This window comes from Ranitomeya variabilis, chromosome 6, assembly GCF_051348905.1.
Source record: "Ranitomeya variabilis isolate aRanVar5 chromosome 6, aRanVar5.hap1, whole genome shotgun sequence".
Taxonomy (NCBI): Eukaryota; Metazoa; Chordata; class Amphibia; order Anura; family Dendrobatidae; genus Ranitomeya; species Ranitomeya variabilis.
In genome coordinates, this window is record NC_135237.1 from 61724996 (window position 1) to 61741851 (window position 16856).

Here is a 16856-nt window from a genome sequence, read left to right on the forward strand (position 1 = left end):
TAGGTCTTCAATATTCATGACCTATCCAATTGTTAGCGGAGCTGCTGTACCCAAGAATGGCCACTAGAGACAGTTAGGAGCATTTATGTCTCGGCTCTGTGGACTGACTACTTCCGGTCACCGTGTGACCTACAAACAGCTGATCGGTGGGGAAGTCATGAAAAATAAAACTCTTTGAAAAGATAAGTAGCTGCTATTCTTCCCTAGCACCACTCATCCAACAAGAAAAAAAAAAAATAACACCCAATCTATTTATTGGCATAAACAAAAGATGCTTGAGGGTGGGGCAATAATCTAAGGGTGGCCTCAGACACACATTACTGCACGAAAATGTTACCTGTCAGGGAGTGGACGAGCTCCGATGTCTCTACGTCATACAAGTTGGCAGTTCTATCCCACGACGCGGTGACGGCTTGTTTGCCCCCCACCAGCCAATCAGCCGCTATGACCACTCCCTGATGGCTTTTAAGTGAGGTTATGGGAACTCGGACAGTAGGACAATCACTGGAAATATCTCCGTCGGCGTCAAGGTCGTCTTTATCTGAAAAATCCACTTCTTCCTCGGCAGAAATCTGCTGAAATAAAAAGTGGCGTGTTACTTTAGTTATCCACATTGATGTGATCTTCGGCCCCACACACAGCTGTTACCGGACTCAGGGTCATAAACCACAACCAAATGGTGGGATACAAGGAATGTGCTGGTTCTGTCACCACAATTTTACAGGTTTTCGTATTTGGCTCGCAGCATTCAAATAGCGATAATTTTCTTTTTTTGTGGGGGGGAGATACACCATTCTAAATTGTTATAACCTATTTTATTTAGAAGACGCATTTTCCAGCAAGAAAAAAAATCTTCATGAAAAGTCTGTGCAGAGTGTGCGTCCTATAGTCTGGATGCAGTTTCCTAGGAATCGAAGAGACCACTCAAACAGCGTCCTTCCAGATCGCTGGGATAAGTATGCCCCTGCACAGCTCTCCCTCCTCCAGCTCCACACTAAGGCCCCTTTCACACATCAGGTTTTTGCCATCAGTCACAATCCGTTGGCTCCGTCGCAAATTGATGCGATGGATCCGTTTTTTCGCCGGATCAGACTAGCTGATCCGGCTAATTGGATCCTAAAAAAAATCAGAGCATGCTCTATTTAAAAAAAAAAGGAATCAGTCACCGCATTCCGTCATTTGATGGATCCGGCGCCATAAGCTTCCGACGGAGACAAAAAAAACTTTACTTTGTCCCTTGTCTCCGGCCACCGGATCACAACAATTTTCTACAGATCCGGCGAACGACGGATGAAACGTGAGGCCATCCGTCGCAATCCATCGCTAATACAAGTCTATGAGAAAAAAAACCGGATCTGGCGGCATCAGTCACCGGATCCGTTTTTTCAAAATTCAACGGATTGCAACTGACAGCAAAAAACGGATGTGTGAAAGGGGCCCAAGGCTGCACAGATGCTGCAGGTCCTGACTAGCTGGAGGACCTCTCCGTTCAAGGGATCACTCACATATCTGGAAGGAACTTTCAAATACGGAGTGTGCAGCAGTGCAGTGTGTGCTATTGCACCAAAGCTGTGTGTGGATGTGCGCTGATGCAGCAGAGTTTTGTGTATGTGTGCATTTCTGCAGCAATGCTCTGTGTGCATTAACATAGTAGTGCTGTGTTTATTGATGCAGCAGAGCTATGTGCATGTGCGGATGAAGCACAGCTCTGTGTGTTCATGCATCTGAGCTGTGTTTTTATGTAGCTGAACGTTGCCTTTGTGTTGATGTAGCTGAGCTGTGTGTGTGTATTTTAGCTGTGAGTGTGCACATGCGGGAAAGTTGCACATGCGGGAAAGTTGAGCATGTGTGTAGCAGAGCTGAAAGTATGCGGCAGAGCTGAAAGTATGCGGCAGAGCTGAAAGTATGCGGCAGAGCTGAAAGTATGCGGCAGAGCTGAAAGTATGCGGCAGAGCTGAAAGTATGCGGCAGAGCTGAAAGTATGCGGCAGAGCTGAAAGTATGCGGCAGAGCTGAAAGTATGCGGCAGAGCTGAAAGTATGCGGCAGAGCTGAAAGTACGCGGCAGAGCAGAAAGTACGCGGCAGAGCAGAAAGTACGCGGCAGAGCAGAAAGTACGCGGCACAGCAGAAAGTACGCGGCACAGCAGAAAGTACGCGGCACAGCAGAAAGTACGCGGCACAGCAGAAAGTACGCGGCACAGCAGAAAGTACGCGGCACAGCAGAAAGTACGCGGCACAGCAGAAAGTACGCGGCACAGCAGAAAGTATGCGGCACAGCAGAAAGTATGCGTACTGTGCATGTAGCAGTGTTATGTGCGTGCTGTAAAGCTATGTGTTTGCAACACACACTGCAGAGAAACACTGACAATAGATTTATTTCGTCCCTATTCTTCCCTAGTGTATTAACCCCTTCATGACCTTGCCCTTTTCCGTTTTTGCGTTCTCGAATTTTGCTCCCCTCCTTCCCAGAGACATAACTTTTTTATTTTTCCGTCAATATGGCCATGTGAGAGCTTGTTTTTTGCGGGACAAGTTGCACTTTTCAACAACATTATTGGTTTTAGCATGTCGTGTTCTAGAAAACGGGAAAAAAATTCCAAGTGCGGTGAAATTGCAAAAAAAGTGCAATCCCACACTTGTTTTTTGTTTGGCTTTTTTGCTAGGTTCACTAAATGCTAAAACTGACCTACCATTTTGATTTTCCAGGTCATTACGAGTTCATAGACACCAAACATGTCTAGGTTACGTTTTATCTAAATGGCAAAAAAATTTCCAAACTTTGCACACACACAAAAAAAAAAAACATTGTGCAATTTTCCAATACCCGTATAGCGTCTCCATTTTTCGTGATCTGGGGTCAGGTGAGGGCTTATTTTTTGCGTGCCCAGCTGGTGACCAAAAAAACGTAATTATGGCGTTTCGAATTTTTGCCATTTAGCGATCAGGTTAATCCTTTTTTTTTTATTGACAGACCGGGCGATTCTGAACACGGCGATACCAAATATGTGTAGGTTTGATTTTTTTTTTTATTATTATTGTTTTATTTTGAATGGGGCGAAAGGGGGGTAATTTAAACGTAATTTTTTTTCATATTTTTTTAAAACATTTTTTTTTTTTTTTTTTACTTTTGCCATGCTTCAATAGCCTGGAGGCTAGAAGCTGGCACAACTGGATCAGCTCTGCTACATAGCAGCAATCATCAGATCGCTGCTATGTAGCTGAATTGCAGGCTTGCTATGAGCGCCGACCACAGGGTGGCGCTCACAGCAGGCCGGCATCAGTAACCATAGAGGTCTCAAGGACCTCTATGGTTACCATCCTGACGCATCGCCGACCCCCGATCATGTGACGGGGGTTGGTGATGGAATCATTTCCAGCCGCGCAGCCGGAAGTGCCGGTTAAATGCCGCTGTCAAACGCTAGTTAATAGCGGCGGGTGAATCGCGATTTCACTCGCCGCTATTGCGAGCACATGTCGGCTGTTCAAAACAGCTGACATGTCCCGGCTTTGAGGTGGGCTCAGCGCTGGAGCCCACATCAAAGCAGGGGACCCGACCTCCGCAGTAATAGTACGGCGGGATATTGCCCCCTACACTTCTTTAAACTGTCAGGGAAGTTTTAATTAGTAGGAAATCGCCTTTTCCTATTTTCTGCTGTTGAAACCTCGCGTGTGTCTTAAAGTTAATCATCATATTTTTCCAGGAAATAGGATACACCTTACTATAACTAACTTTTTATTCTTTAGGGGGAATGGGAGGAAAATACGGTAAGCAATTCTGCTGCCGTTGGTGCATTTTAGCAGCAATACCAAATATGTAATTTGTTTTTCTTTTTATAACACAATTGAAATAATACTTTTTTTTTTTCAAAAAATACTGTCTGTGAAAGCCGGAAGGCAATCTATTAGGGAATACAGCCATGACAGGCCGGATGAGCGCTACTGGCCCCCAACACCTTGGCATCCCACCATCATTTATGTTCTGAATCGCCAACAAAATGACAGAGGAAACCTCCTCCCCCGAAATCACCAACTCCATTCTGCAGTCACTATTGACTGCACCGTCGTAAAAGTTAAAAGGCCGAGATCAGAGCTCTCTGCTCCTAGCGGTGACAGTTCACTATCGGCGATATATTATCCGTAAGCAGCTAATGGGGGATTAACGGTTCGCCGTCTTGCGACAAAAGAGGTTAAATCAATAAAATAATAGAATTTGCAGAATATCTAGGTCAGAAAGCTTCATAAAAGCGTGAGATGTATACTGAGGACGATCATCTCCTGCGCACACTGAAGAGAGACCGCAAAGAGCATCGCTCTGAAGGACCCTCATATTATTCATTGTGTGCGTCTGGCGGTGCAGCCTGGAAATCCACACAGATTACAGCTGACCGGTCGGGGGATCACAATGCGGAGACCCCTTTAATATGAGCAATAACATGAACATTATAGGCCAGATTCAGGATCTCTTATGTTTTACCTGCAGTAATAAAACAGGACTGATCCTAACAAAGCACAAACCCAGATTTAACCCGAGGCGTGCGCTCTCCACCATTATCATGTAAAGCAGAGTACACCCATCACTATCAATAACACTGGACTCTCTCATTTCTGCCTGGGGCTTACGCTGGTGTCTGCGGAGGGTTGCGGAGTGGGTAACTGCACCACGTAGCGCCAGATGTGAGCCGTCTGGTCTCCAGATGCTGGGGAACGAGAAGAGAAGCAGAGTCACAATGAGCAGAAGTTGTTCCCCAGTCAGTAACACGTTCTTATTAGATCTGCTTCTAAGAGCTCAACCAGAGATCGGGCCGCATCGCACAAACTGGCCGCGGCTCTCCCGACCGGACCGTGACAGCATGGCGTGTTTCTAGGAGGTTGGGAGACCGGCGGTCAGTCTGTGCTCGGGACGATTTACATGGACGGTTGAAGGAGCCCTTAGAAGGAGAGAACAAACATATCATCTAATGAATACACAAAGAGAACATTAAAATTATATATACAGGGTGGGCCATTTATATGGATACACCTAAATAAAATGGGAATGGTTGGTGATATCAACTTCCTGTTAGTGGCACATTAGTATATGGAAGGGGGGAAACCTTTCAAGATGGGTGGTGATCATGGTGGCCATTTTGAATTTGGCCATTTTGGATCCAACTTTATTTTTTCCAATGGGAAGAGGGTCATGTGACACAACAAACTTATTGAAAATTTCACAAGAAAAACAATGGTGTGATTGGTTTTAACGTAACTATTTATTTCATGAGTTATTTACAAGTTTATGACAATTTATAAAATGTGACACACTGATAGCAACACCGCAGAAGAAATGCTAGTACAGGCTTCCAGTATCCGTTGTTTCAGATGCTGCACATCTTGTATCTTCACAGCATAGACAATTGCCTTCAGATGACCCCAAAGATAAAAGTCTAAGGGGGTCAGATCGGGAGACCTTTGTGACCATTCAACTGGCCACAACAACCAATCCACTTTCCAGGAAACTGTTCATGTAGGAATGCTCGGACCTGACACCCATAATGTGGTGGTGCACCATCTTGCTGGAAATACTTAGGGAATGTGCCATCTTCAGTGCATAAAGAGGGCAACACATCATCATGATGGTGGTCGTGGGCCAGTTGAATGACCAGCAAGGTCTCCGAGAGCGGTACTCAAGAACCCGGGAAGAAAATGCACCTCTGCTCGGAGGTTGGTTCCCCACTGATATAGATCTGTCCTCCAGCCCTGTTCTCCAACATCTGAGACCACCCAGCTGCCAGTGAGTTATCCCCCTGCATGCAGTAGTGAGGAATACTACATCATGGCTACTTGCCTGTTAAAGCAATTTGATCTGTAGGATGAAACTTTATAGAGTTGACTGCAAGAAAAACAGAATATAATTATGTAGGTTACTATAACAAATGAAGGGAAAAGAATTCTACAGATATTTATAAGAATTGAGAATTTTATAAAAGCCATGTGAGCGGCAAGAGAACAGCTGCCATTAGGAATTACTACACACGTTAGGAAAGAAATAGCTCAATAAAACATCAGCTGCTGCAGAACCTCATTTTGATGATAAATAGCTATTTGATACATTACACTACACAAATGACTAACAAGAGAGGTGAACGTCTTTAAAATGAGGTTCTTCAGCAGTTTAAAAGGGGTTGTCCGGGATTTTTACATTAATGGCTGCTAATCCTGAGGATAGGCATTCATATCTGATTGAAGCGGTGCGACACCCGGCACTTCTGATGGTCAGCTGTTCCCAGTGCCGGTAGCGGCAGTAGTGCTCAGTTGTGAAGCCACACAGCTTTGTCAACTGCATAGAAGCTGTGGCCGGGTACGGCTCATTCACCAGGGAGCCAGGGAGCAGTACCCTGCCACTATACAAGTAAAGGAGGTTAATCCAGGCAAGAAGTATAAAAAAAAACGTACAATCTATTACAATATGTTTTGGAGTATAACCTACTCCTCCCTCAGGCTTCATAGAGAGAAAAAAAAAAACATCCTACTTACCGTCCCTGCGCTACCTCGCAGCGTCTTGTTCCAATGCCAGCAGCTGTGGCGCAGTGAATATTAATTTCTCTTTAGCAGAAGGCACACATCATCGACCAGTCACAACAGCTGCTGGCATTGGAACAAGACGCTGCGAGGAAGCGCAGGGACAGTAAGCATGATAGTTTTTTTTTTGCTTTATCTGATGGGGCCATGCACACCAGGATAGGGATGAGGAGCCATGCCTACCAGGACAGGGATGAGGAGGCCATGCATACCAGGATAGGGATGAGGGGGCCATGCATACCAGGATAGGGATGAGGGGGCCATGCATACCAGAATAGGGATAAGGAGACCATGCATACCAGGATAGGGATGAGGGGACCATGGATACCAGGATAGGGATGAGGGGACCATGCATACCAGGATGGGGATGAGGGGACCATGGATACCAGGATGGGGATGAGGGGACCATGGATACCAGGATAGGGATGAGGGGACCATGGATACCAGGATGGGGATGAGGAGCCATGCACACCAGGATAGGGATGAGGGGACCATGCATACCAGGATGGGGATGAGGGGACCATGGATACCAGGATGGGGATGAGGGGACCATGGATACCAGGATAGGGATGAGGGGACCATGGATACCAGGATGGGGATGAGGGGACCATGGATACCAGGATGGGGATGAGGAGCCATGCATACCAGGATAGGGATGAGGGGGCCGTGCATACCAGGATAGGGATGAGGAGACCATGCATACCAGGATAGGGATGAGGGGACCATGGATACCAGGATGGGGATGAGGGGACCATGGATACCAGGATGGGGATGAGGGGACCATGGATACCAGGATGGGGATGAGGAGACCATGGATACCAGGATAGGGATGAGGGGGCCATGCATACCAGGATAAGGATGAGGGGGCCATGCATACCAGGATAGGGATGAGGGGGCCATGCCTACCAGGATAGGGATGAGGGGGCCATGCCTACCAGGATAGGGATGAGGAGACCATGCACACCAGGATAGGGATGAGGAGCCATGCATACCAGGATAGGAATGAGGGGACCATGGATACCAGGATAGGGATGAGGGGACCATGGATACCAGGATGGGGATGAGGGGGCCATGCATACCAGGATAGGGATGAGGAGCCATGCATACCAGGATACGGATGAGGGGACCATGCACACCAGGATAGGGATGAGGGGACCATGGATACCAGGATAGGGATGAGGGGACCATGGATACCAGGATGGGGATGAGAGGGCCATGCATACCAGGATACGGATGAGGGGACCATCTCTGTGACTGCAGACTTGTGAATCCTCCCTGTGTGCGCACTGCGTGCTGTGAGGATTAGTCGGTGTCAGTGTCAGGAACGGCGGTCATGTGTTTACCTGTGTATTTAGACTTACCTGATCCGGCATGGCCAACATACTTGGTAAGGCATTTCCCTGTCTCTATGCTCCATAATAATGCGGTGTGATCTATAAAACACAACATTAGGAGTTAACAGTTATCAATACACACAAAAGACTTAAATTCAGTGTAAACTATAAGTCCTAGTGCTGCCCAGGTCCTTAGCGGTCCCTACTTCCCTTTGCAGTGTTGACATCTCAGACACATGGACATGTGACCAGCTGCAGCCAATCACTGTCTGAGGTGTGGCATGTGGTTTAGTGGTCATTTCCTGAGCGCCAAGATTGACCAGGAAGTAGAAGAAACAAGTGAAGGACCCCAGAAGAATCAGAACCAAGGGCGGTGGTGGGGAGGATTGGTGAGACGAGTATCCAGGGGCGTAACTACCGCGGTCGCAGGGGTCGCAATTGCGACGGGGCCCGCAGTGCTTAGGGGCCCCTAAGAACTCTGAGCTACAAAATGGGCCGCCGGCCCTTTATAAACCTTCTTTACAGGCCCTGGTGCGCGTGCACTCTCTCAGTGCATGCGCGATCACGGGTGGGACTGCACTTGTCACGGCAGCAGAGCCCCTCCACCGCAGAGAGCCGCACACGCACACCACAACTATGGCTGCAGCTGCTCTGTGCGCACAGGACCTGTGATGAGGTCACAGGAGGGGAGGAGTCGGAGTCACATGATCAAGGGCTTCCGTGTAGTGCAGGACAGCAGTGCAGTGCTGGTTGTCATCATGCTGGAGGAGGGTAAGCTTTTGTGTGAGGTCAGGAGGGGTTTGTGTGGATGTAGCAGAGCAGTGTGTGTATGAGGTGTACAGAGCGGAGCCGTGTGTGTATGAGGTGTACGGAGCGGAGCTGTGTGTGTATGAGGTGTACGGAGCGGAGCCGTGTGTGTATGAGGTGTACAAGGCGGAGCCGGGTGTGTATGAGGTGTACAAGGCAGAGCCGTGTGTGTATGAGGTGTACAAGGCGGAGCTGGGTGTGTATGAGTTGTACGGAGCGGAGCCGTGTGTGTATGAGGTGTACAAGGCGGAGCCGGGTGTGTACGAGGTGTACGGAGCGGAGCCGTGTGTGTATGAGGTGTACAAGGCGGAGCCGGGTGTGTATGAGGTGTACAAGGCAGAGCCGGGTGTGTATGAGGTGTACAAGGCAGAGCTGGGTGTGTATGAGGTGTACGGAGCGGAGCCGTGTGTGTATGAGGTGTACAAGGCGGAGCTGGGTGTGTATGAGGTGTACGGAGCGGAGCCGTGTGTGTATGAGGTGTACAAGGCGGAGCCGGGTGTGTACAAGGTGTACGGAGCGGAGCCGTGTGTGTATGAGGTGTACGGAGCGGAGCCGTGTGTGTATGAGGTGTACAAGGCGGAGCTGGGTGTGTATGAGGTGTACAAGGTGGAGCCGGGTGTGTATGAGGTGTACGAAGCGGAGCCGGGTGTGTACGAGGTGTACGAAGCGGAGCCGGGTGTGTACGAGGTATACGGAGCGGAGCCGTGTGTGCAAGGTGTACGGAGCGGAGCCGTGTGTGTACGAGGTGTACGGAGCGGAGCCATGTGTGTACGAGGTATACGGAGCGGAGCCGTGTGTGCAAGGTGTACGGAGCGGAGCCGTGTGTGTATGAGGTGTACAAGGCGGAGCCGGGTGTGTATGAGGTGTACAAGGCAGAGCCGGGTGTGTATGAGGTGTACAAGGCAGAGCCGGGTGTGTATGAGGTGTACAAGGCAGAGCTGGGTGTGTATGAGGTGTACGGAGCGGAGCCGTGTGTGTATGAGGTGTACAAGGCGGAGCTGGGTGTGTATGAGGTGTACGGAGCGGAGCCGTGTGTGTATGAGGTGTACAAGGCGGAGCCGGGTGTGTACGGAGCGGAGCCGTGTGTGTATGAGGTGTACAAGGCGGAGCTGGGTGTGTATGAGGTGTACGGAGCAGAGCCGTGTGTGTATGAGGTGTACAAGGCGGAGCTGGGTGTGTATGAGGTGTACAAGGTGGAGCCGGGTGTGTATGAGGTGTACGAAGCGGAGCCGGGTGTGTACGAGGTGTACGAAGCGGAGCCATGTGTGTACGAGGTATACGGAGCGGAGCCGTGTGTGCAAGGTGTACGGAGCGGAGCCGTGTGTGTACGAGGTGTACGGAGCGGAGCCATGTGTGTACGAGGTATACGGAGCGGAGCCGTGTGTGCAAGGTGTACGGAGCGGAGCCGGGTGTGTACGAGGTGTACGGAGGGGAGCCGCATGTGCAATGTGTACGGAGCTCAGCCGCGTGTGTAGGAGTAACTGTGTGGCCATTATACTGTAGGCAATATCATGTGTGGCCAATTGTACAGTATGGAGCATCATGTGTGGCCATTGTACAGTATAGAGCACTATGTGTGGCCATTGTACAGTATGGACAGGGGCGTAACTACCGCGGTTGCAGCGGTCGCCACTGCGACCGGGCCCGGCAGGTCAGGGGCCCGGGGCCGGCAGGTCAGAGCAGGGCCGGACTGGCCATCGGGCACTTCTGGCAAATGCCATAAGAGCCGGTGCCAGTCATGGGCTGCTCGATCCGCCTCCCCCCGCCACCGACTCACCCCCCCCGCCGTCGCATTCAACTATACCGGCGTCTATGACGCCGGTACAGTTAAATGCAATGACGGAGGAGAGAGCGTCTACAGACGCTCCCTCTCCCATCATTCCCCGCTCTGCCTCTGACACTGCAGGGGCGCGATGACGTCATATCATCGCGCACCTGCTGTGTCCCGGGCAGACTGCAGCCGAGCCTGAGATCGGAGCAGGAAGCAACGCTGGCAAGAGGAAAGGTAAGGAGAGTGTTTTTTTGTTTTTTTACTGGACTGTGGGGGCATTCTCGGGGGGGGCGAGAGATGCGGGCTGTGCTGTATAGACCACTGTGCGGGCTGTGCTGGATAGACCACTGTGCGGGCTGTGCTGGATAGACCACTGTGCGGGCTGTGCTGGATAGACCACTGTGCGGGCTGTGCTGGATAGACCACTGTGCGGGCTGTGCTGGATAGACCACTGTGCGGGCTGTGCTGGATAGACCACTGTGCGGGCTGTGCTGGATAGACCACTGTGCGGGCTGTGCTGGATAGACCACTGTGCGGGCTGTGCTGGATAGACCACTGTGCGGGCTGTGCTGGCACCCAACACCATATTGCAGTGCAGGGGATTCCTCCTGCACAGCAACAGTCCGAGGCGTATCTAGGGGAAGGGGGCAGCCGGGGCACGTGAGAGACAGGAAGCAGCTCCAGTCATCACGATGAGACAGCTTCTCAATCTGTTTTTTCCCCCTCATACATCTCATGTACCTCTGAATGAGATCGTATTTAAGAGAAAGCCAAAATAACCCCGGGACAGAAGGAGAGAGCAGGGGGGAGGTGCGGGACAGAGCCGCTTTAGTCAGGAGAAGCTGAGGAGCTGCAGCCGGTTTACATCAGCCACCCCTGTACCAGAGAGGAGATTGTGAGTTGTGTATATGAGCTGGTATCTCTGGTGTGTGTGTGTGTGTGTGTGTGTGTGTGTGTGTGTGTGTGTGTGTGTGTGTGTGTGTGTGTGATATCTGTAGTATGTGTGTGTGTGATATCTGTAGTGTGTGTGTGATAACTGTAGTATGTGTGTGATATCTGTAGTATGTCTGTGTGTGTGTGTGTGTGTGATATCTGTAGTGTGTGTTTGATATCTGTAGTGTGTGTGTGATATCTGTAGTGTGTGTGTGATAACTGTAGTATGTGTGTGATATCTGTAATATGATGTGTGTGTGTGATATCTGTAGTGTGTGTGTGATATCTGTAGTATGTGTGTATGTGTGATATCTGTAGTGTGTGTGTGATAACTGATGTGTGTGTGTGTGTGTGTGTGTGTGTGATATCTGTAGTATGATGTGTGTGTGTGTGTGTGTGTGTGTGTGTGTGTGTGTGTGTGTGTGTGTGTGTGATATCTGTAGTGTGTGTGTGATATCTGTAGTATGTGTGTGTGTGAGGCAGCGGCGTAACTACCACGGTCACAGCTGCAAGCGGCTCTGGCAGGTCAGGGGGCCGTGTGTCCCCTTGAGCCTGTCTCCCTTATGCTTGTGTCCCCATGTGCCAGTCTCCCTTGCCCATTAGTCCCTGTGTGTCCCCATGTGCCTGTCTCCTATGTCCCCTTGTGCTTGTGTCAGTCTCCTTTGTCCCCTTGTGCTTGTGTCAGTCTCCTTCGCCCACTAGTCCCTGTGTGTCAGTCTCCCTTTCCCACTTGTCCCTGTGTGTCCCCTTGTGCTTGTATCCCTTGTGTCAGTCTCTTGCCCACTAGTCCCTGTGTGTCAGTCTCCCTTTCCCACTTGTCCCTGTGTGTCCCCTTGTGCTTGTATCCCTTGTGTCAGTCTCCCTTGCCCACTTGTCCCCATGTGCCCCTTGTGTCAGTCTCCATTGTCCCCTTGTGTCAGTCTCCCTTGCCCACTAGTCCCCTTGTAACCTTCTCCCCTGCCTCCTAGCCCCCATGTGTCCCCTTGTGCCTGTCTTCCTTGCCCACTTGTGCCCTCTCCCCTGCCCCCTAGTCACCATTTGCTCGTGTCTTTCTCACTGCCCCTGTATGGAGGGGCTGCATTATACTATGAGGGGGGCTGCATTGTATTCTATGGGGGTTACATTGAATTTTATGGCGGGGGGGGCCCCATTTGGAAGTTCGCACCGGGGCCCATAACTTTGTAGTTACGCCACTGCGAGTATCAATTCCCTCTTTCTTTTGTGATGCCATTCTGACCATTTAACACAATAAATAAAATTATGCTGTGAAAAACCTCTTTATCCCCTTCACGATTAGGTGATTTTTTTTTTTTGAATGTTCACTTTCTATTCTATAATTTTTTACAAGGGGAATAACTTTTAGTTTTGTCGCCATAGCCACATGAGGGCTTTTTTTGTTTGCTTATTTTTTTTAAAGGACAAGATGTAGTTTTGAATTACACCGATAATATTAGCACATAATATACTACAAATGGAGAAATAAAAAGTAATTGTAAGGAAATGGGGAAAAAGCGGGCTTTTCGTTTTTACGGCATTCATTGTGTGGTATGAATGAACTGGCAATATGATTAATTTTTATTGTCTAATGTATGGATAAAATTAGTTTTTGTATGTTAATGGATTTGACATCTGACTGGAAAAAAGGGGTTGGTGTAAAAACGAAAATGTTTAAAAAAGCTGTTCAATTATTTAACATACACTCACCGGCCACTTTATTAGGTACACCATGCTAGTAACGGGTTGGACCCCCTTTTGCCTGCAGAACTGCCTCAATTCTTCGTGGCATAGATTCAACAAGGTGCTGGAAGCATTCCTCAGAGATTTTGGTCCATATTGACATGATGGCATCACACAGTTGCCGCAGATTTGTCGGCTGCACATCCCAAAGATGCTCCATACAAGGCAGGATGGATCCATGCTTTCATGTTGTTTACGCCAAATTCTGACCCTACCATCCGAATGTCGCAGCAGAAATCGAGACTCATCAGACCAAGCAACGTTTTTCCAATCTTCTACTGTCCAATTTCGATGAGCTTGTACAAATTGTAGCCTCAGTTTCCTGTTCTTAGCTGAAAGGAGTGGTACCCGGTGTGGTCTTCTGCTGCTGTAGCCCATCTGCCTCAAAGTTCGACGCACTGTGCGTTCAGAGATGCTCTTAGGCCTACCTTGGTTGTAACGGGTGGCGATTTGAGTCACTGTTGCCTTTCTATCAGCTCGAACCAGTCTGCCCATTCTCCTCTGACCTCTGGCATCAACAAGGCATTTCCGCCCACAGAACTGCCGCTCACTGGATTTTTTTTCTTTTTCGGACCATTCTCTGTAAACCCTAGAGATGGTTGTGCGTGAAAATCCCAGTAGATCAGCAGTTTCTGAAATACTCAGACCAGCCCTTCTGGCACCAACAACCATGCCACGTTCAAAGGCGCTTAAATCACCTTTCTTCCCCATACTGATGCTCGGTTTGAACTGCAGGAGATTGTCTTGACCATGTCTACATGCCTAAATGCACTGGGTTGCCGCCATGTGATTGGCTGATTAGAAATTAAGTGTTAACAAGAAGTTGGACAGGTGTACCTAATAAAGTGGCCGGTGAGTGTATATGTATATATACATATACATATCTCTTAGCACAGCCACGTAGTATATAGCACAGCCATGTAGTATATAGCACAGCCCACGCAGTATATAACACAGCCCACGCAGTATATAACACAGCCCACGCAGTATATAACACAGCCCACGCAGTATATAACACAGCCCACGCAGTATATAACACAGCCCACGCAGTATATAACACAGCCCACGCAGTATATAACACAGCCCACGCAGTATATAACACAGCCCACGCAGTATATAACACAGCCCACGCAGTATATAACAGCCCACGCAGTATATAACACAGCCCACGCAGTATATAACACAGCCCACGCAGTATATAACACAGCCCACGCAGTATATAACACAGCCCACGCAGTATATAACACAGCCCACGCAGTATATAACACAGCCCACGCAGTATATAACACAGCCCACGCAGTATATAACACAGCCCACGCAGTATATAACACAGCCCACGCAGTATATAACACAGCCCACGCAGTATATAACACAGCCCACGCAGTATATAACACAGCCCACGCAGTATATAACACAGCCCACGCAGTATATAACACAGCCCACGCAGTATATAACACAGCCCACGCAGTATATAACACAGCCCACGCAGTATATAACACAGCCCACGCAGTATATAACACAGCCCACGCAGTATATAACACAGCCCACGCAGTATATAACACAGCCCACGCAGTATATAACACAGCCCACGCAGTATATAACACAGCCCACGCAGTATATAACACAGCCCACGCAGTATATAACACAGCCCACGCAGTATATAACACAGCCCACGCAGTATATAACACAGCCCACGCAGTATATAACACAGCCCACGCAGTATATAACACAGCCCACGCAGTATATAACACAGCCCACGCAGTATATAACACAGCCCACGCAGTATATAACACAGCCCACGCAGTATATAACACAGCCCACGCAGTATATAACACAGCCCACGCAGTATATAACACAGCCCACGCAGTATATAACACAGCCCACGCAGTATGTAACACAGCCCACGCAGTATGTAACACAGCCCACGCAGTATGTAACACAGCCCACGCAGTATGTAACACAGCCCACGCAGTATATAACACAGCCCACGTAGTATATAGCACAGTCCACGCAGTATATAACACAGCCCACGCAGTATATAACACAGCCCACGTAGTATATAGCAGTGTGGGCACCATATCCCTGTTAAAAAAAAAAATAGTTATATACTCACCCTCCAGCGTCCAGTGAAGCTGTGCCGATGTGTGCGATGCTGCCGCCAGCTTCAGTTCCCAGAGATGTATTGCGAAATTAACCAGATGACTTAGCGGTCTCGCTAAGTCATCTGGGTAATTTCGCAATGCATCTCTGGGAACGGAAGCTGCCGGCCGCATCACAAGGAGCGGGAAAGCTGCGGAGGTGACGGAAGGCGAGAATAGCATGTTTTTTTTTTTTAATTATTATTTTTAACATTATATCTTTTTACTATTGATGCTGCATAGGCAGCATCAATAGTAAAAAGTTGGTCCGGGATGGGGCGACACTATGGCGCTGACTGGAGGGGAGTAGGAAGGGGGCACTGACTGGAGGGGAGTAGGGAGGGGCCAATTCGTGGCCGGGCTAAGCCTGTCGCTGATTGGTCGCGACGCGGGATTTCCGTTACGGAAGTTGCAGATAGACAGACAAACAGACGGAAGTACCCCTTAGATAATTTGATAGATAGAAAAATTTTTAATTTTTTTTAAATCTTTAAGGCACTAAACTGATGATCATCTGATTGCTTATACTATATACTGCAACACTATAGCAGTGACATTCTGCTACAAAGCCCTGCTACTGGATGACTAACGTGGCAATGATAGGGGCCTTCAATAGGGCCCCCCCCTGACTGCCATGGTAGCCCATGGGCACAAGTGTAGTGTCGTTGCTCTTACAGGCAGATGCCAGCCATACGACAGACTGAGCCCTCTCAAAACACACACCCAAACTGTGAAGGACATGTCAGAATGCACAATGGGGTGGTAAAGGCAGTAAAAATAGACGTCAAGAATGATTAACAAAAAGGTCTACCCATTAAGTGAATTGCACAGAAAATAAAATAAATGAATAAATAAATAAATCACACCACCTCTTATTTTCCCCCAATATACACCACCACTGTTTATTTGTGGTGCCTGGTAATGCAGCTCAGTTCCACAGGAGACAAAAAAGCTTTACTGCAATACCAGACAACCTACAGAGAAGTGAGGCGCCATTTTTTTTTTTTTTTTTTTAAGGTAACCAGCCCCGATTTTTACAATCCTGTAAACCCCTGTGCAGACAGGTCAGTGCGATTACCTGCAGATGCCGTCCCTAGCACCACTGGCTGCGTCCGTGTAACGCTGACATCCCACAGACCGTCTCGGTGCCCTACGTACTCTTTCACTAACTGGCAAATTGCGCGAGAGGTTGTGGTCTTGAAGCTGGAGACGATCTAAAACAGATGAAAATGCACAATAACGTTACCTCATCCGTAAGAACATTGTCGAAAACAGGACGGAGAAGCGTCTATTAGTCAGTCAGCCATTATGGGAACCCAGCGGCTACCTCAGGCCAGGATCGGCTATTACACCGTCAGCATCATACTGCAGCCTGGTGCGAATAATCTGTATCTTTACATGCAAGGTCGTAAGTTTGACCACTGACAAAGACGTGAGCAGTCTATAATTTTAAGGGTAGGTTAATTTTAACATTGAGAGATAGAATATCAAAAATAAAATCCAGAAAATCTAATTGTATAAATTATAACTTAACAGTGATAGCAGGCGCCGCTAATGGAAGAAGTGCTCAAACTTAAA

At 48.6% G+C, this 16856-nt stretch overlaps 1 protein-coding gene across 2 annotated transcripts in view; it reads right to left on the bottom strand.

Moving 5' to 3' along the window:
* WDR37 (WD repeat domain 37) overlaps positions 1–16856 on the bottom strand; it is a 160088-nt gene that overhangs the window by 51785 nt on the left and 91447 nt on the right. The window contains exons 7-11 of one of the 2 annotated variants that reach the window (XM_077268541.1): positions 16357–16492; positions 7920–7991; positions 5825–5869; positions 4621–4697; positions 338–572 (exon numbers count right to left, since the gene is read on the bottom strand). In XM_077268541.1, coding sequence (XP_077124656.1) covers positions 338–572; positions 4621–4697; positions 5825–5869; positions 7920–7991; positions 16357–16492 — 565 coding nt within the window. Of the gene's footprint in view, positions 1–337; positions 576–4620; positions 4698–5824; positions 5870–7919; positions 7992–16356; positions 16493–16856 lie in introns of both variants that reach the window. The other variant, XM_077268540.1, reaches the window with a different exon arrangement.